General features: G+C 40.8%; 1 protein-coding gene across 4 annotated transcripts in view; it reads left to right on the forward strand.

Moving 5' to 3' along the window:
• The window catches only part of STIM1 (stromal interaction molecule 1), a 190,742-nt gene that overhangs the window by 143,499 nt on the left and 26,892 nt on the right, over nucleotides 1–20,351 (forward strand). For all 4 annotated transcript variants that reach the window (XM_032639353.1, XM_032639351.1, XM_032639354.1 and 1 more), the window contains exons 4-5: nucleotides 12,332–12,443; nucleotides 15,060–15,175. In XM_032639353.1, the coding sequence (XP_032495244.1) occupies nucleotides 12,332–12,443; nucleotides 15,060–15,175 (228 nt within the window). The remainder of the gene's footprint in view (nucleotides 1–12,331; nucleotides 12,444–15,059; nucleotides 15,176–20,351) is intronic.

Raw genomic sequence — 20,351 nt, forward strand, 5'->3', positions numbered from 1 at the left:
CAGCAGCAGTGTATGACTTTCAGTGCTTGCACATCCTTACCAGCACTTGGTATGGTCAGTCTTTTAAATTTTAGCTATTCTAATAGTGTAGTGTTATTACATAGTGGTTTTATCTTGCATTTAGCTGATGACTAATGATGTTGGGCATCTTTTCATGTGCTTTAACTGCCATTCATATATCTTTTTTGGTGGATTATCTGTCCAAATCTTATGTCTTTTTAAAAATTGGGTTGTTTGTTTTCCTATTGTTGAGTTTTTAGAGTCCTGTATATATTCTGGATATAAATCCTTTATGAGACGTACGCTTTGCAAAGATTTTCTCTCAGTCTATGGCTTATCATTCTCTTTACAGTGTCTTCTAAAGAACAGAAAGTTTTAATTTTTCTGAAGTCCAGTTTATCAATTTGTTCTTTTATGGATCATGCTTTTGGTATCATGTATAAGGAATCTTTGCCTAACCCAAGCTTACACAAACATTTTCTCCTACCTTTCCTTCTAGAAGTTTTATAGTTTTAGGTTTTACATTTAAGCCTATGATCTGTTTTGTATTAATTTTTGTATATGGTGTTAAGTATGGATTTTAGTTCTTTTTTGTGCTTGTGGATGTCCCAATTGTTCTAGAATCATTTGTTGAAAATTCTATCCTTTCTCCACTGCATTGCCTTGCACCTTTTGTCAAAAATCAGTTGTCCATATAAACATGGGTTTATTTATGAACTCTCTATTCTGATCTACTGATCTATTTGTCTGTCTTTATGTCAATGCCATGCTATTTTGATTACAATAGCCTTATAGTAATTCTTTCAGTCAGACAGTATTAGCCCTCCAACTTTGTTTTTCTTTTTCAAAGTTGTTTTGGCTGTTTGTCCTTGAACCAGCTTGTCAATTTCTACAAAAAACCCTACTGGGATTTTGACTGAGATTGTATCAGATCTATAGATTAGTTTGAGAGACCTGACATCTTAACAATATTTAGTTTTCTGACCTATGGACAAAGTATATCTCTCCATTTATTCAGGAGATAACACTTTCAGCAATGTTTTGTAGTTTTCAGGATATAGGTCTTTCATATATTTTTTCATATTTGTTTCTAAGCATTTCATAGGTTTTGTTCCTATTGTAAATAGTATTTTTTAAATTGTGGTAAAATATACATAACATACATTTTACTATTAAATGGTATTAAAAATTTAATTCCTGATTGTTTCTTTATATAGAAATATAATTGATTTTATATATTGATCTTGTATTCTGCAACATTGCTAAACTCACTTATCAGTAGGATACCATCAGATTTTCAAATTAGACAATCATGTCTGCTGGTAAAGAAAGTTTAACTTTTTCTTTTCCAACCTGGATGCCTTTAAAAATTCTTTTTCTTATTTGATTGCCCTAGTTAGTATCACCAGTACAGTGTTGAAGAGAAGCAGTAAGAGCAGACATCTTCACCTTGTTTCTGATATTAAAGGGAAAGCATTCAGTCTTTCGCCATTAAATATAACATTCGCTGTGGGTCTTTTTGTTTGTTTGTCTGTTTGTTTTTGTAAAAGACCTTTGTTACATCAAGGAAGCTACCTTCTATTCCTAGTTTTCTGAGAGCTTTGATCAGAAATGCATGTTGGATTTTATCAAATGAGTTTTCTGTGTCTTTTGAGATGATTGCCTGGTTTTTCTATTTTTGTTTGCTAATGTGATAAATTATATTGACTGATTTTTCCATGTTAAACTAACTGCATTCTTGGGATAAACCCCACTTGGTCATCTTCTTAATATATATTTGGATTTTACTTTTTAAAAATTTTATTTTTAATTTTTCTATTAAAATGTTTAAATGGAAGTATAGTAGATTTACAGTATTATATTAGTTTCAGGTGTACAGCATGGTGATTTAGTGTTTTTTACAGATTGTACTCCATTAAAAGTTATTACAAGGTAATGGCCATGGTTCCCTGAGCTATACAATATATCCTTGTTGCTTATCTATTTTATACATAGTAGTTTGTATCTCTTAATCCCACATCCCTAATTTTCTCCTTCCTCCCCTTCCCTCTTCCATTTGGTAACCACTAGTTTGTTTTCTGTATTTCCTATTTGCTAAAACTTTGTTTCAAACTTGTGCACCTTTGTTAGTGAAGGATATTGGTTTGTCATTTTCTTCTCTTGAAATATCTTTGTTTTTGGTATCAGGATAATGCTGGCCTCATAGAATGCGTTGGGAAGTATTCCTCTTCAATTTTTTCAGAAGACTTCATACAGAATTGTTATATTTTTCCTTGAATATTTGGGAGAGTTCACCAGTAAAGCTGTTTGAGCCTGGTGTTTTCCTTTGTGGGACGGGTTTTTTTTTTTGTCCTACAGTATCAATTTCTTTAATAGGTATAGGTTATTTACTTCTTCTCTAGTGAGCTTTTGTAGTTTGTGTCTTCAAGGAATTTGTCCATTACATTAAGTTGTAAAATTTACTGGCATACATTTGCTCATAACATTCCCTTATTATTCTTATAATATGCCTTAAATCTGTAATGATGTATCATTCCTGATGTTGGTAATTTGTGTCTTCTCTCTTTTTTTTACTGATCTTGTTAGATTTTATTAATTTTATTGATCTTCTCAAAGAATCAGTATTTGGTTTCAAGGATTTTCTCTATTGTTGTTTATTTCATTGACTTTTACTTTGAACTTTATTTCCTCTGATTACTTAGGGTTTAATTTGCTCTTTTTTTCTAGTTCGTTAATGTGGAAGCTAAGGATATTGATTCAAGACCTTTCTTTTTTTTTCTAATATAGGCGTTCAGTGCTATAAATTTCCTCTAGGTCCTGCTTTAGCAGCGTTTCACAAATTCTAGTGTGTTGTAGTTTTTTGCTTTTATTCATAGCATAGACAGAGTGAAAATATCTAAATATCTAAAATGAAAACACAACTGATGGTAAATGCTTATTTTCACCTTTTTGGGGGGCCTGATATAGTCTTTAATAACTTAGCATCCCTTAATGTGTTCCAACTTGAGGGATTATTTTTGCCCTAGAAATGCATACCTCTGAAATCTGTCTTATATCTTAGTATTGGCTCTTCACTATCTTAGAAGATGTGTTTTGTTTTTATTTTCATTCAGCTTAAAATACTTTGTTTCCTTTTTGATATCTTCTTTGATTCATGAATTATTGAGAAGCAAGTTATTTAGTTTCCAAATATTGGGGATTTTTTTAGAGATTTTTCTGTTATTGATTTGCATTTCAAATCCATTGTGGTCTGAGGACATACTTTATATTTAATATTTTTAAAATATTTTAAGACTTCTTAAAAAATGTACGTGAACATGATCTATCTTGGTAAATGTTCCATGTGCCCTTGGCTTTTGTTGGGTAGAGTGTTTTGTAAAATTCAGTCTGGCCATGTCAGTTTATGGTTTTTCAAGTCTACTATATCTTTGCTGATTTTCTGCCTACTTGTTCTATCAATTAATGAGAGAGGAGTATTTTAATTTCCAACTATAATTGTGGGTTTACCTATTTCTCCTTGCAATTAATTCTGTGAGTCTTTGCTTCATTTTGAAAGTCTGTTAACTAGGTGCATACAGATCTAGGATTATTATGTCTTCTTGATGAACTGACCTCTTTATTATTATGAAATGACCTTCTTTATCCCTGATAATATACTTTGCCTTGAAATCTACTTTGATATTAATATAGCTTTCTTTTGAGAATTGTTAGTTTGGTGTATCTCTTTCCATCTATTTTTAACCTATTTGTGCTTTTCTATTTAAAGTGCATTTCTTATAGACAGCATATTATTGAGCCCGATTTTTTTTTTTTGCAATAAGACAGTCTCTGCCTTTTCATTGGGGTGTTTAAACCATTTACATTGAATATGTTTATTAATACGGTTAGATCTGAGTCCATCATCTTGCTGTTCATTTCCTGTTTTTCCTATCTGTTCTTCGTTCACTCTTCCTTATTTTCTACCCTCTTTTGGATTAATGAGTATTTTTTATAATTCCAGTTTATCTTCTTTGTTGGCATAACTTTTTGCTTTGTCATTTTAGTGGTTGTTTTAGGAGGTAAAATACACATCTTTAACTTATCACAGTCTATTTTCAAGAGATAATAGTACCTCTTGCCACATATAGTATAAGAACCTCCCAACAGTGTATTTCCATTTCTGCCCTCTCAACCTTAGCTTCACTCTCTGCACAGTGGCCTGGAAATTTTCTCACAGCCATAAGCTGGGGCAGTTGTATGATTTGCCTCATTTGTTTACCAGCTCTCAAGATCACTGTCCATTGTAGGCTGATGTCCAGTGTCTTGAAAACCATTGTTCCATATGTTTTGTCTTTTTTTTTTCTTTTTTGGTTGTTTCATGAGGCAGGGTGAATTCCATCCCTGTTACTTCATCTTGGCCTGAAGCAGAAGTCTTAGTTTAATCATCTTTTGCTTTGCTTGAATGTTTTCACACTATTCTTCTTGGCCCAGTCTAACTCTACTGCAGTTTGTACTTTAGTTGGTTCCAGAGAGATCTTTCTAAAACAAATATCTGACCAAGTCTCTGCTTTTCAGTGGCTCCCCATTTCTTTTTTAAATAATGAAACAAACATGCTAAGACACCAAATTTCTGTGTGGGGTAAATATTACTAAATGGAACCTGGAGAAATAAAGGTATTGCTAAAAATTTTACAAGTAAATTCCTGCATAATCATATATAGTAACCATATATTATTTTGAAAAGATAAATATTGATTTTTCTATTGGTCAGGTAACAATTTGTATAGAACTAGCTTTTAATTTAAATCACAACTGCTGTCTCATTTGGAACTCAATAAAATATTGAAAGCTCAGTAGTTGTTGACAAAATTAATTATTACAGGGCTTCCCTGGTGGCGCAGTGGTCAAGAATCCGCCTGCCAGTGCAGGGGACACGGGTTCAAGCCCTGGTCTGGGAAGATCCCACATGCCGCAGAGCAACTAAGCCTGTGAGCCACAACTACTGAGCCTGTGCTCTAGAGCCCGTGAGCCACAACTGCTGAGCCCATGTTCCACAACTGCCAAGCCCGTGTGCTGCAACTGCTGAAGCCTACGTGCCTGGAGCCTGTGCTCCATGACAAGAGAAGCCATCGCAATAAGAAGCCCACACAATGAAGAGTAGCCACTGCTCACCACAACTAGAGAAAGCCCACTCGCAGCAACGAAGACCCAATGCAGCCAAAAATAAAATAAATAAATTTATTAAAAAAGATTAATTGTTACAGAAAATGCCACTGATTTTTTCATGTTTATCTATGAGATGTTAGTCAGATGCATTGACATTAACCCACTTGTAATCTCAAAATGAATTACCTCAATTAGGAAAAAAAGATCAATATGTACATATATGTAAAAATCTGGTTGTCTTCTCTTATATTCTGAGAATTTCTTAATATTTTCATGCTGTCATTCCTTACTCACCTCTGTAGTATTGGCCTCAGTAGGTACTGTTTCTCTCTTCCAATTTGTGCAAACATGCCTGCAAAAAACAGACAAACAAAATTAACTGAGTACCTTCTACATACCAGGCATTGTGCCAGATTACTTTAGCATACCAGGCTCAGGCTCGTTTCTGTGCTCCACTTATTTTCATATTTTCTATCACTGTTTATCACACATCCTTCTCTGTACCTGCACTGATTTATCTGCAGTTATTACGATATGCCATTCTCTTTCATCCTTTGATGCTTTCTCATATAGTGTTCCCTCTGTCTTCCTTTGTTGATCTGGTTAAATCCTACTTGATAATTAAGACTCAATTTCAGTATACCCTTCTTTAGGAAGTCTTCCCTGAAAACCACAGGCTAGGTTAGGTGCCTTCTGTGTTCCCACAGCCTCTTACATTTATCTCATCACAGCACTTAACACACTAATTGCAACTATCTGTTCCCCTCCCTTTTTATTTCCCCACCAGACTGCTTGAGGGCATTATCTTATATGATTCCATATCTTAACGCATAGCCCAGGACCTGGCCCAGAGCAGGGATGTGGAAGACAGGAGTTTGTCCTTGGGTCTGCCATTGTGTGATGTTATACGAGTTGTTTGGCTCATTCAACATTCCAAACTCTAGGTTCCCTTACTACTCTGCAGCCATGATGCCAGTCTTTCTCTAATCTGGTCTCTGCTAGCCATGTAGCTTCTTTATAGGTGGTGTTCACTAGTGTGTCCTTTTGGGCTCTGGAAGACTTGGTTTCTGCCAGGCAGCCTAGTGGGCCTATCACATGAGGCCTAAGTGAAAGGGCCAGATTCTTTTTGTAGTAATGGTTTAGGGCTTGGTACTGATACCATGTTAGAAAACTAACATAGTATCTGCCTTACTCTAGGCTCAAACTGCTAGTGACAGCCAGAGGGAAACCACTCAGAGAAAAACCACAGGTCTAGGCTGCAAACTATCTTTAGGGAGGGCCACTTTGGTAAGATTCTGTAGGTGTCTTGGAATGCTTTCTCTCCACAGTAGTCAGATAAGAAGCTAGGCTTTGTGATGCATTTTCTGACTCTCTCTGGCAATCAGTCACTCCTTTCTCTGTGCCCTCACCTCACCCCATACATCCCTCTTACCTAGCACTTATCACACTGTATTATACTCATTTAATTTCCTATATGTCTCCTTCTCTAGAAAAGAGCCCTGTATGATGGAGATCATCCAGATTGATCTCTGTAACCAACCAAGGATCTACTAGAGTAGAAGCCAGTGAAAGCTTAGTGAATGAAGGAGTGAATGAATGGTGATAATAATGGATAATATTTGTTTAGCACTTACTGTATGCTAGGAACTTCTCATATCTTCATTACACTCTTATGATGTGAGAACTCTGATTGTCACCATTAGGTGACAGAATGAGGCACAGAAAGGTTAGGTAACTTGTCCATGATCTTACATCTAGTAAGTAGCAAATCTTGAATTCAATCCAAGTCACTTCGTTCCAAAGTCCAAATTCTTAACCATTGTGCTATATCTGACTGGCTGACCAAAAGACTGACCAAAGGCTGACCAAGTGACCAACTAACTGACTAACAGCTGTGTGAAAGAGAGGCAAAGAAGGTACTGGTAACTTTTCTGCCAGACATAGTTCTTTCGGGATGTGAGTTTGAAACTACAAAAGTGAGGGCTTTATTTGGAGGCACCACCAGTCCATTAGGGGGAAGACATACTGATTCAGGAGCCCATTTCTTACTGCTTATTCTTTCTCTGACAAGAAAAAGGATTGGCCAAGGCCAAGGATCTGTTCTGGCATATCCCTGGAGGTATCACTATAGCTCGTGTGCTAGGAGTAGTACTTACTGTTCCATCTGCCTGGAATGCCCTTCCCCCAAGTATGCACATGGCTCATGACTTCATTTTATTTTCTCCTCAAATGTCATCTCGTCAAAGAGGCCTTCCTTGATCTGGTCTGATATAGCACTACTCTTTATCCTCTTACCCTGCTTTATTTTTCTTCTTGTATTTATCACTACCCAACATACAATTATTTGTTACAGTGTTTTAGTTTGTCTCTCTCCACCAGAATATAAACACTAGGAATCTGTGACTCTTTTGTGCACTGTTATATTCCTAGCTTCTAGAGCAGTGCCTGGCAAGTAGTAGGTACTCAATAAAAATTTCCCCCCAATGAATAAATGAATTTGGAGTTTTGGACCGACTGCTTTCAAGGCCTTTAATCATTTGGCCTCAGCAGTGCCTCACCCTCCTTGTCCCTATATATAACCCTTGGACTCCAGGCAGACGGGAGTCAGAGTTCTCTGAACAGGCCCCACACTTTATAGTTTTGTGTCTTTGCTCATGATTTTAAAATGGACTCCAAAGAGTTTCAATAAGTGAAGAGGTAGAGCTGGGTTTGAAGGGTTAGTTGGTGTTTATCAGGCCAGGAAGGGGGAAGAGAGCTTTTCCAGAAACAGCAAAGACCTAGAAGTCTGAGAGCAATGTTCAAGGATAAATAAGTAAATAGTGCAAGATACTGATTCTAGAAGGAGACTGAGAAGCTAAAAGCTATAACAGAGGCAGCATGTAGGGTAAAGCTGTGAAGTTTGGGTCAATGGTTTCCAACTGTACAAGACAATCAACTGGGGTGCCCCAAGAGAATATAATAGCTTGTATTTATATTGCATTTATTTTTATCTCATTTAATTTTTATGTATGTTTTACAGTATACCTAATGTTAGTACATATATCTAATTTATAAACAGATATTCTTATATTGGCAATGTGTGCTCAAATTTTTTTTTACATGTAGATTATGTCATTAGAAAGGTTGGAGGCTACATAGTCAGTCACCTTGTGCATTTCTTTTATAAAGGACTATTTGTTGTGGAAAACTCCAGAGGTTGGCTTTCTCCGATTCTGTGTAGTACTGTTTGTCATTTTGCCCAGAGATGTAGTCTTTGATGTCTCTAGGAGCAAAATGGACAGGCTTAGGGGGATGAGAGAATCATGACCTTAGAAAACTCTCTTTTGCTTGCATGTCCTCCTGGGGTTTGGTCGTGTGAGTCACTTGGAGTCTCTATCTGTACTAAGCTCCCCTGGCCAAATTCTGTCTCCTTTTACTGTCAGCCACAGCTCTCTGTACTTGCTGTTACCTTCTTCCTCACTTTGGCTCAGGGATTCTTCCCATTTTCTCTTTTGGAATGAGAAAGCAGAACAAGATTTTTAACTTTTAGATACTTGAACCTTAGGAACAAGGGGCCCTAATATCTCACCTTGACTGTTGAGTGAGATCTTCATGCTGGGACACAGGGCTGCTGCCTGACAAGGATGCAGCTCGTCCTGGCTTACTTTGTTCAGACTGCAGTGACTCTGAGTGGGCAACACCATACTGCCAAGCCTTACCTAGGTAGGGCATCTGCCAGGTAACAGAATAATATGCGGAGCACAAAACCCAAAAAACAAGTGCCTTGAGGTTTGTCCTGACATGCTGAAGTCATCATCCTTTTCTGCAAAGCTTAGTTCTGTAGGGACTGACTATGTTCAGAGTCCATCCTTATTGGAGTGTAGTGGTCTCCTTACGGACCCTCTGCCTCACTTAGTGTAGTGTTTAGAGCAGTAGTTCTCAGTGGGGGGCAGTTTTGTTCCCCAGAGAACGTTTGGCAGTATCTGGAGATACTTTTGATTGTTATGACTGGCAGCATGCTACTGGCATCTGGTGGGTAGGTGCCAGGGCTATTGTTAAACATCCTACAATGCATAGGACAGCCCCCAACAACAAAGAATTAACCTGTCCAAAAGGTCAGTGCTGCAGAGACTGAGAAACCCCGGTCTAGAGTGACTTCTGTCTCCACTGCAGTGTAGGGCACAAGTGGAGGAGTTCCTGCATGCCAAGCGTTTATGCTCAGGCTTGTATCAGGTCGTCTTCCCCGTAGACAGAAGACCCTTGTGGCACTGCTGGCCTCAAGCCTTTCAAGCAACAATACGTGACGTGGCCTTTCTACTCCATATGCCATGCTGGGTGAGGCCAAGCTCCCTTGACAGTAGGGGCAGGAATGTGTTCTCTGCACTTTGCAGGCTAGCACTTGTCTGTCTGCCTCACATCTTGTGCCACTCTGCTAGGCCTTCATTACCTAACACTGTGGACCGTAGCAAGTGATCACGTTTTTAATGTATGTGGAGATATATTCATTTTCAGGAATAAAAGGCCAGTCTATTCTACTTTCCTCAACACTTCTTTAACCCCAGTTCTGTCATCCCTCCTTTCCTAAGCCCTAGGATTTGAGCATATCTCTTGGAAATTAATCTTTCTCTTCCCTCCAATGTATTCTAGTCTGGAAATTAGATATTCAACCAGGCAATGACTAAGCACTCACCGCCTAAACCTCCGGGATCTTGTCTTCTAGGATGCAATCAATCTGAGTGCACTAGACCTGCCTCATTTCCTCTCCTGGAACCTTTCCTGTGCCTCTGCAAATGGTCTAATCTACCTTCAAAGTCTCTTGGTTTCAGAACTTTCCTCCTGAGCTCCAGCAGCTTCTTGGGGACATGGAGAGATTAGAGCATTTTTGTCTTCTATTGTTTCATTCAGAATGTTTCCCTGAGTGTCTGCTTTGTACCGTGTGCTGGGCTCCCCTATGGGAGGTAGAAGGATGAAGGGTCAGAGCCCAGCCTTCCAGCTTCTCTAGTTTATATGTGAGTGACAGAAACAACCTAAGATCTGAGGTGTGCCTACCAGAGGAATGCTGATTTTTGGACAAGCATTTCAGAAGTTAACCTCCACCTGAGCTGTATATTTGTCTAGGAAGATTGTGGCTGCTGTCTGGAGGCCCACATTCAGAACATTTCTGGAACTCCTCATTTAGGGTAGTTATTCTTTCAGTAAATTCTTATTGATGCCACTGTATAAGAGGCACTATTTTAGCGACAAAGGGGTGAGCAAAAATGAATAGGATGTGGTCCCTGCCTTCAATCTCTCCTGACTATTAAGGGGAAATTAGAAAGCATTCTGATGAAGGACAGTTTTGGGGAAAGATATGTATCTTAAGAGAGGAGGGTGATAAATCTCACCACTTCATTCTGCTTCAAAACTTTTTTGGCTTCTTGCTGCTCACAGCGGTAGTTTTCAACTTGAGAAATGTACAGATTCCTTTTAAGGGAAATCATTTATCTTGGGCCTGCAAAGCTGGTTTTATTTAATGGTATTTAAATATGTAGAAAGATAAAATGAGGTTTAAGTTGCTATATAAAATTTGTGTACAAATATAAACAAAAATACACTGATACATTAAATAAAAGCAAATTTCAAATCCAATAAAATGACATGTTTTTGCTGAAACCCAGTTGCTCCCACCCAAGGCTCTTTAAGTTCAGCATAGCTGTATTACTGGGTGCTATATGGTGACTCAGTCCTCCCACCATTTTTCTCTATTCAAGCTCCTATGAAACTTTGATTTATATAATACATCATGATGTCATTTGACTTTTACTTGGCTTGAACATATTCCTTGCATGTTAAGTCCTCTTCTGTTCTTTTATTATTGATTCTTGATAAAGTATGGAAATAAATTTGTTATATATGTGGCTAAATACCACAGAAATATTAAAATTATTTCACAAGGATTATTTTTATGGTTTAAATGGACAATCATAAAAATAATCCTTGTGAAATATTAAAATTATTTCACAAGGATTATTTTTATGGTTGTCCATTTAAAAAAATCACAGTCTTGGGCTTCCCTGGTGGCGCAGTGGTTGAGAGTCCGCCTGCCGATGCAGGGGACACGGGTTCGTGCCCCGGTTCGGGAGGATCCCACATGCCGCGGAGCAGCTGGGCCCGTGAGCCATGGCCTGTGCTCCGCAACGAGAGAGGCCACAACAGTGAGAGGTCCGCATACTGCAAAAAAAAAAAAAAAAAAAAAATCACAGTCTTATAGTATTGAGGAAATGATTAGGTACAGTGATCCATGTATGGTAATGACATGATTTACCATGTTGTGAATGATCACTCAGTAATTGTTTCAGTTAGAATTGGCTCCTGCTCTGACAGAAAATCTTTTTCAATCTGATATAAGCAAAAGGGGAAAATACTTTTTGCACAAAACTGAAAAATGTATGAATAGGGCTGTCTACAGATGTGATCTCATTCAGGGCTTAAGTGATGTCATCTGGATCCATCACTTGGCTCAGATTTGCCTTTGTATGAAGCTTTCCAGCAGTGTCAGGGAGGATATATGTATGTGTGTATGTGTGTGTATCCATATATATATACATATATATATATCCTTTATATATATTATTTATATAAATTTTAAAATGTTATATACGTATTATATTTATGACATAATGGCTAGGGCAAGGGCTATTGACGCCAGACTGATTGAGTCCAAAATTGGCTTTACCAATTCCTGGCTGGATAACTTTGGGAAAGTTACATAACCTTTTTGTGTGTCAGTTTCTTCATCTGTAAAATAGGGATAAAGTGGAACATATCCTTCCCATGGTAGTTGCAAAGATTAGTGAGCTAATATCTGTGAAGTGCTTAGCACGGTACCCGTTATATAGTAAGTGCTATGTAAATGATGGCTTCTATTAATATCATTTGTCATTATTATATTACAATAATATATAAAATACTATATATAATGTAGTATATTATATAATAATTAAGGATTATTTTATCCCAGATACCTGAATAGTGGAAGAACAAGTCCATCCCCTATAGGTCAAACAAAAAGTACTGTATGTATTCCTTTCATACTTGGGATTTTATGGGAGAGAGATCTGTTAAACACGTAGACATGTGGTGAATGTTAAGGTTGTGGAGACTGTGACAGTAAGAACAAGCAGTGCTTGCGTTCTGGAGTCATGGCTTTGCTTATCTCTTCCCGCAGTATACAACTGGACCGTGGATGAGGTGGTGCAGTGGCTGACCACATATGTGGAGCTGCCTCAGTATGAGGAGACCTTCCGGAAGCTGCAGCTCAGTGGCCATGCCATGCCGAGGTCAGGAAGGGACTGGGTTCTCTCACTGGGGGTGCGGGGAATGGGCTGGGGTCGGCTTGCCCTCACGTTGCTCTCACCTGTTAACTGAAGTTTCACCCCTTTCAGGGCAGGATCTGTAGACTTCTCACATTTACTGTGCACTTGCTAGAAAGCATATAGACACTCCACATCTATTCTCTTACTTAATATTTCTGTCAATCCTGGGAGTAGTACTAATAGCTACCATTTATTGAGTGCTTAGTGTATGCCAGGCACTCTACTTAACACTTTATGTACAGTATCTCATTTAATTCTTACATCAGTCCTGTAAGGTAGGTATTATTGTATCTACATGATGAACCTGGCCTAGTAACTTTTCCAAGGTCACATGGCTAGTTAGAGGCAAAACTGCGATTTGAACCTATATCTGGGTAGACTTCAAAGCCTGTGTTTTTTCTCTTTTTCTTTTGCTGTCCCCCCAGCAGTTGCCTCTTTCATTGCCCAGGGGACTCGGGGCTCTTTTAACCTTCCCGGAACTATCCATCTGCAGTTTATCTGCTCTAAAGAACCGGTGCAGAGGTGGGAGCTGACTACCATTGACCCCAGTCTCCTCTCTGGAATGACTCTTCCAACAGCTGTTATGCCCTAGCTCTGCCTCCCTCTCAGGCACAATGTACTAGGACTTGGGGTGGGTGTGGGGAGGGGATGGAATACTGCTTGGACTTCTTGTTATGTCAAACTAGCGCCATATGTCATTCAGTCATTAATCCATTCACTTATTCATTCACCCAGTATTTACTGGGTACCTGCTCTGGGCCAAGCACTTGTGCTGGGTGCTGGGGATAAAGATGACAACAACCTGCCCTTGCCCTCAAAGGGCTTACTGTCTGGTAAGTGCTGATTATGTATAATCTGTCATCTTATTATGTAGGTACATCTGGTTATGAGCTTCAGCAAAGGGGAAAGGGGAAGGGGAAGCTGTTGGAATGTCCACACATCGCAGCCTCCAGCCACAGGGCTACCGGGCGCTGCTGTCCAGGCCTAGCTGAGCTGGCTGGTCCCTCCTCTGCTGCCTGCAGCCTCTTATTCACAGCTTCTCCCTACTCTGGAGAGAGTAATAATCTTAATGTCTGTACATCCCTTTATAGGGTACTTTCCTACCTATTATTTCAGTTGATTCTCACAATTCTGGGAGGAAGGAATTATTATCCCAACTTTCGGGCAAGCAAACTGAACTTCAGATATTTTATGATTTTTCAAAGCTGGTAAGTGGCAGAGCTGGGATTTGAACTCAGGTCTGCCTGGTTCTAAGTGCCCTGCTTTTTTCACTGCACCTTCCTCTTGCCCCATGTAGTTTGAAAATAGGCTTCCTGGAAATACTCAGTTTAGTTCTATTTAACAAAATTTTACCAAGCACTTACCATGTGCCATGCTCTCTCTTGGGTCCTGAGGACAAAGAAATGCGTTAGACCTCACATTTGCCTTGAGGAACTCCACGTTTAGTGGAAAAGACAGACAATTAAACAGATGATTGACCATGAAGCTCCAGGATTTAGGTTTCTTTCCCATGGAAATAGCAGTATTGCCTTGTGGATCCCTGGCCTATTCCATCTTGAAGAATGGCTATGGCTTGGATTAAAGCTGTAATACATAGGGTAAGAAGTTAGTTCTCAGGCAGTGCGCTCACTTGGCCATTCTGTGACTAGGATTAGATCCAAGACCAGACCCAGCCAGGCTGGGCATAGGGGTAGAGATAAACAAGCTGTGGTACCTTAGCGACAGCAGGAAGCATGGAGCATTCAGAGGGTAGGGTGTGGGGTAGAGTGTGGGCGCTTCTAGGCCCATCCCTAGGCAGCGTGGTATAATGGGACGGATCTAGCAGATTTGCGTTGTATCCTGCCTTTGCCACTTACTTGCTGCGTGACTTTGGGAAGTTACTTACCTCTAAGTCTCATTTTTCTTATCTGTAAAATGGAGCTAATAATAGAACTGGGTTCTTAAAGTGTGAGGACTAAGTGAGGTATTGTATCTAAAGTGTCAGAACAATATGAGATATACACAGCTGCTTATTAAATGTTAGCTCCTTTCTCATTTCTCATTTCTTAGAAGTTCTAATGCAATGCTTGTTGCATTGCATTATAAGAAGACTAATGCAATGCTTGTGGTCAGCAGATTTATATTTAATGACAATGTGTTAGGATTAGGATAATTCAGAGGTCCCTAGAATCGCTGGGTCACGTGGCATAACATTTTGACCTGGGCTGGACAGGCGAATGTGTTTGCAAATGGTGGGAGTATGGGGACAGGTATATAGTGGATAATCCCTGGAAGGAGAAGTACAACAGAAAATTTACAGTTGGGTGTCGGAATGGTTACAGATGGATAATCCTTTGAGACTAGGATATTCAGGAGATGGTGGACATGGGGAGAAGGGTGAACAAATTCTTGGTGAATGTTATGTGTCCTGTTCACTGCTTGTTGAGATCCACTGGTACAGACTGTGTACTAGAGTGCAGAGGGGAGCAATCGCCAGGAGCTAGAAGTCATGGAAGTGTTCCTGGGCGAGGTGGGTAGTCCTACCAGGATCCTTCCTGCTTTGCCGGCAGGGAACTGAGCCCCTACTCTTTGTCCCAACAGGCTCGCTGTAACCAACACCACCATGACAGGGACTGTGCTAAAGATGACAGACCGGAGCCATCGGCAGAAGCTGCAGCTGAAGGCCCTGGACACAGTGCTCTTTGGGCCTCCTCTCTGTGAGTCCTGTGGCAAGAAGGGCTGCTGATGTGCCATGGACCCGAAGGCAGTTGGAGTGGCTGGGTTGAGGTCCTGGGTCTGCCCTAAAGGGATAAAATGAATGTTCTAGAGAGGTACACAATGCTGCTGAGATCCAGGGGAGGGATAAAGAAGGCATCCTATAGAAGAGGTGGCGTGTGACCTCTGCCTTTAAAGATGGATAGGGTTTTATCCCATGGAGGTGGCAGGAGAGGGCATTCTAGGTGGAGGAAACAACCTGAGCAGGGATACAAACACTAAAATATGAATGGCATGCTCAGGTATAAAAAGTAACCCAAAAGGGGCTGAGTGCCATTTAGCTGTTCCTGCTCTCAGCTGTGGATATGCAGAGGGTATGAACTGATTGCTGGACATTTTGTGTCCTTGGACAGACAAACGGGATTAAGCAGGCTTTCACTGAATCAATAGAGACACAATCAGACCAAGGAAGTTTGGTCTCTTCAACCCAGGGTTAGTTGAGGGTATTAGGTGCTTCAACTCCTGAAGATCTGCGAGGTGGGAAGGGCCAACATTGCCAACCTTTTTTTATTCTAAGTGAACTCAGCACAGAAGTAGTAAGATTTCTTAGAAAATTAGTCTTGACCAAACAGTCTTAGGGCCTACTCCCTGCCCTTTGGGAGCTGTTGGCATCAGTTGAGGATGCCAGCAGCAGAATGCTATAGAGTCAAGAACCAGTCCAGAGAAGCAGCTGGCGGGCAGGGTCATGGGCAGTATAACATTTCCCTGTCCGTGCATTTGGCTTGACAAGTGCCCAAGCTGATGTCTCAATAGAGGTGGATGGGTCTGTACTTTCCGTGGTTTAAAAAAATTTTAATAGACTTTATTTATTTATTTAGTTAGTTATTTGGCCATGCGGCTTGTGGGATCTTAGTTCCCCAACCAGGGATCGAGCCCAGGCCCACAGCAGTGAAAGCCCGAGTCCTAACCACTGGACCATGAGGGAATTCCCTATTCTCATTTTTTTAATTTAAAAAAATTAAAAAAAATTTTTTTTAGCCACACTGCACAGTATCCTAGTTCCCCGACCAGGGATTGAACTCGTGCCCCATGCAGTGGAAGTGCAGAGTCTTAACCACTAGACCGCCAGGGAAGTCCCTAGACTTTATTTTTTAGAGTAGCTTTAGGTTTACATCAGAATTGAGTGGAAGCTACAGAGATTTTCCATATACCTCCTGCCCGCATGCATGCACAGCCTCCCCCATTATCAGCATCCTCACCACAGTGGTACACTGTAACAACTGCTGAACCTGCACTGACACAGCATTGTCACCCAGAGTCTGTAGTTTACATTAAGGTTCACTCTTGGTGTTGTGCAGTCTGTGGATTTCGACAAATGTATAATGATGTGTATCCATCTGTGTGGTGTCATACAGAATGGTTTCACTGCCCTAAAGATCCTCTGTGCTCCACCTATTTACCCTGCTCTCCTCCTCAACCCCTGGCAATCACTGATTTTTTACTTCTCCATAGTTTTGCCTTTTCCAGAAGGTCTATATCTTTTGAAAACGTGAAACAGAGCAACATGGGAGAAGACCATTTCCATCTCCTTTGTTGCCCTGTTTTTGGTCCTAGGACACATTTTTTTCTTGTGATTCATTTATAAGTTTTGAATAAATGACACAGCGAAGGCACTACTCTTTATATGAGACCCACCCTGCATACTGAGCAATGGCCTTTCATTCATCCACTAACATTTATTGAGCACCTACTGTGTACCACTATGCATGACAGGGTCCCTGCTCTCAAGAAGTTCCCTCTGAGTGGAGATTGGCATGTCAACAAATTGAATAAATGGTCAAGAAATACGGTGGTATAACTGTCGTGTAAGTCATTCCATAGTTCAGGCGGGAGCACAAAGTAGGGAGGAGTTTTCAATTGCAGACCAAGAAGCTTTATGGAGAGGATCACTCTTGAGCTGACTCTTGAAAAATGGGAAGTGGCTTTATTAAACTCTCTCCATTAACAGCCTATTCCCCTCTCTTTGTATACACCAGCAAGAACACTTCTGCCAGAAGAATCAAACCCAGCAGTGAAAGCTAAGCTATCTTTACAGAGGCTGTCCTCTGTCACGCCTTAGTTAGGGGAGGTCTCCGCCAGCCTGAAAGTCTTCCTTAGTCTTCTGAGACATATTAACAGACTGTTACATGTTCTGATTCAAAATAGGATTTACCATATCTGAAAGGGTGCATTAGAAACTGCAGGTTAAAGTCAGCAAGGATTGTATATGGAAAAATCAGCTAGGGCTGGAGAGCATAGGAACCAGAATCCTGAGTACATACATGGTACTGAGTCCCAGAGGTCAGAGCCAGCAAGAGGAGCCTTGGTGAAGCAGGTTAGACTGATACCAGGACAGGAGTATCTTCTCCTAGACTCATTTCATATAGCCTATAGGTTGCATATGACCTAATCTAAGGGAGGTCAGAGGTCAGCAGAAAACTATTTCTGAGATTGGCAGAGCAGGGGTACTAGAGCTAAGAAGATACTTCACACCCACTAGGATAGCTACAATAAAAGCGAAAACAGAAAGTAAGTGTTGGCAGGGGTGTGGAGAAATCAGAACCCTTGTACATTTCTAGTGATAATGTAAAAAGGTTCAGCTACTGTAGAAAATAGTGTTCCTCAAAAAATTAAACATAGTTATCGTATAACTCAGCGATTCCATGCCTAGGAATGTACCCAAAGAACTGAAAACAGTACTGAAACAAGTATATATACATAGCAGCATTATTCACAATAGCTGAAAAGTGGAAGCAACCCATATATCCATCCATGGATGAATGGATAAATAGTTGTAGTATATAAATACAATGAAATATTACTCAGCCATAAAAAAGAATGAAGTTCTGATACATGCTACAACATGGATGAACCTGGAAAAAAGTGGCCTAAAAAAGTGAAAGAAGTGAAAGAACTGAGGGAGTGAAAGAAGCCAGACATAAAAAAGGACACATATTGTATGATTCCATTTATATGAAATATTCCGAATAGATAAATCCATAGGGACCAAATGCAGATTGGTGGCTGGCAGGGGCTGGAGGGAGTGGGAAATGGGAAGCGACTGATAATGGGTATGGGATTTCTTTTTGAGGTAATGATAAGGTTCTAACATTAATTGTGCTGATGGTTACACAGCCTTGTGAATACGCTAAAAGCACTGAATTGTACAATTTAAAAGAGTGAACTTTAGGGTATGTGGATTATATCTCCATCATAATCATCATCATCATCATCATTACACACAAATTGATTTTTTATAACTCCTGGACTTCCACTTAGAGAACTTCTTATAAAGTTTAGGAAAGCACCTTGGTCTCTTCAGAATTGCCACTCACTGTGTGACCTGGTGTAGGTCACTTTTCTCAGTATGTGTTTGCTGATTTGGATCATGAAACAGCTGAACTAAAGGATCCTTATAATTCCTTTCAGCTGTACATTCCATGATTTTGGGCAAGAACCCTTTGGTTGATAAGGGTTCTGTGTAAAAGACAGGAGGAGGTCTGTTCTCTCCTCCTGTATCCTGTATCCTGTACTTTTAGGATTTCTGTATTTGGCCCTTGCCTTATCAAGTGACCTTTGGCAATTTAGTTTTCCTGCCTAGATTTAGCTTCCCTCATCTGTAAAATGGGCTTGGTCGTTAAGGCTCTTACTGGCTCTCTCATTCAAGGACTCAGGTAGAGTTGGTGTACTCCTGGGAGCTAAGATTTTGGAATCCAGCAGCTGTCCTGATGGCAGAGATTGTTTTTATACTTTCCTGCTGATGCTTCTTAAAGAAAAATTTTGAAAATTGCCAGCTGGAACCTGAGGAAGATACTAGGAAGCTCTTTGCCAGGAGACTTCTGCAAGGGCGGGGCCATGCCTGGTGGGTATCTGCAAAGAATCCCTTGATCTGTGTCCCTCTCAGCTCTGTTTTCCCATTTGCGCATGGACTGAAATCCCTAGGTCAGTGCTCTTCCCTGTGCAGCACTCACGTAGGACTTAGAGTGATGGCCTGTGCTGGCTCTGCTGGGTTCTACGTCCAGGGTGAGCGCTCAGGCCTCACCACAGGCTTGTAGTAAACACCCCCAGAGCACCTGGGCCCACTTCAGTTTCCAGTCATGGCTACCTCTCCCAGTCTTAACGAAAATCCCACCTTCGGTCTGAGGTTTGAGAAATCGCAAATCAAAATTTTGTTTACAGTAGCTGGGGGTGTCTGCTGAGTGAGCGGGATCCATCTACCCGCAGCAGCCTCAGAGCTTGGGAAGGGGGAAGAGGGATCACACTGGCTCAGCCCAGAGTCCTGACAATGGCAGACAGCTCAGTCCTCCCCATGTGGCCACAGAGCAGCACAGGTGCTTTCCTGTCTTTTCCACCTGCAGAGTTGGCTCCAGGCTGGCCCACCTGGGGCTCTCCTGGCCGTGCCGCTAGTCAGGTGTCAGGTGTGCTCTGAGACATAGAGGCCCAAGGACAGTGTTCAGTTTGGGGCCTAAGTTGATGTCTCATTAGGGCAGCAAATGATTCACTGAGGGAGAAATTGAGGCCCAGATGAGGTGAGTTTTTAGACGTCGTTCAGCTTTTCAATAGCAGAGCCATGCCTCAAACCTAGGTCTTTTTTTTTTTTTTTGCGGTACGCGGGCCTCTCACTGTTGTGGCCTCTCCCGTTGCGGAGCACAGGCTCCGGACACGCAGGCTCAGTGGCCATGGCTCACGGGCCCAGCCGCTCCGCAGCACGTGGGATCTTCCCGGACCAGGGCACGAACCCGTGTCCCCTGCATCGGCAGGTGGACTCTCAACCACTGCGCCACCAGGGAAGCCCCTAAACCTAGGTCTTTAACTTACATTTCAGTGATCTTTTCTACTGTATTATCCCACCCTCTACTTGTGTTAGAGGAAACAAGATATAAGAGTTTCAGCTTTGAAATCAAGCAAACTGGCTCTATCACTCACTCGCTTTGTGACCTTGGGCACATTCCTAAGGTTCTCTGTGTCCCAGTTTCCCCTAAGTAAATGGTAGCTACTGTTTTTAGTGTAATGCCTGCTGTGGTTGGTATCGGGCTAAGGGCTTATGTGCCCTTTGTGCTCTTAGCACAAAGAGAAGGGTGCAGAGAAGGGTGCAGAGAGAGGCCTGCCCAGTAATTGCGAGGGCTGGAGAATTTTCCT

The sequence above is a fragment of the Phocoena sinus genome, chromosome 8, assembly GCF_008692025.1.
Source record: "Phocoena sinus isolate mPhoSin1 chromosome 8, mPhoSin1.pri, whole genome shotgun sequence".
Taxonomy (NCBI): domain Eukaryota; kingdom Metazoa; phylum Chordata; class Mammalia; order Artiodactyla; family Phocoenidae; genus Phocoena; species Phocoena sinus.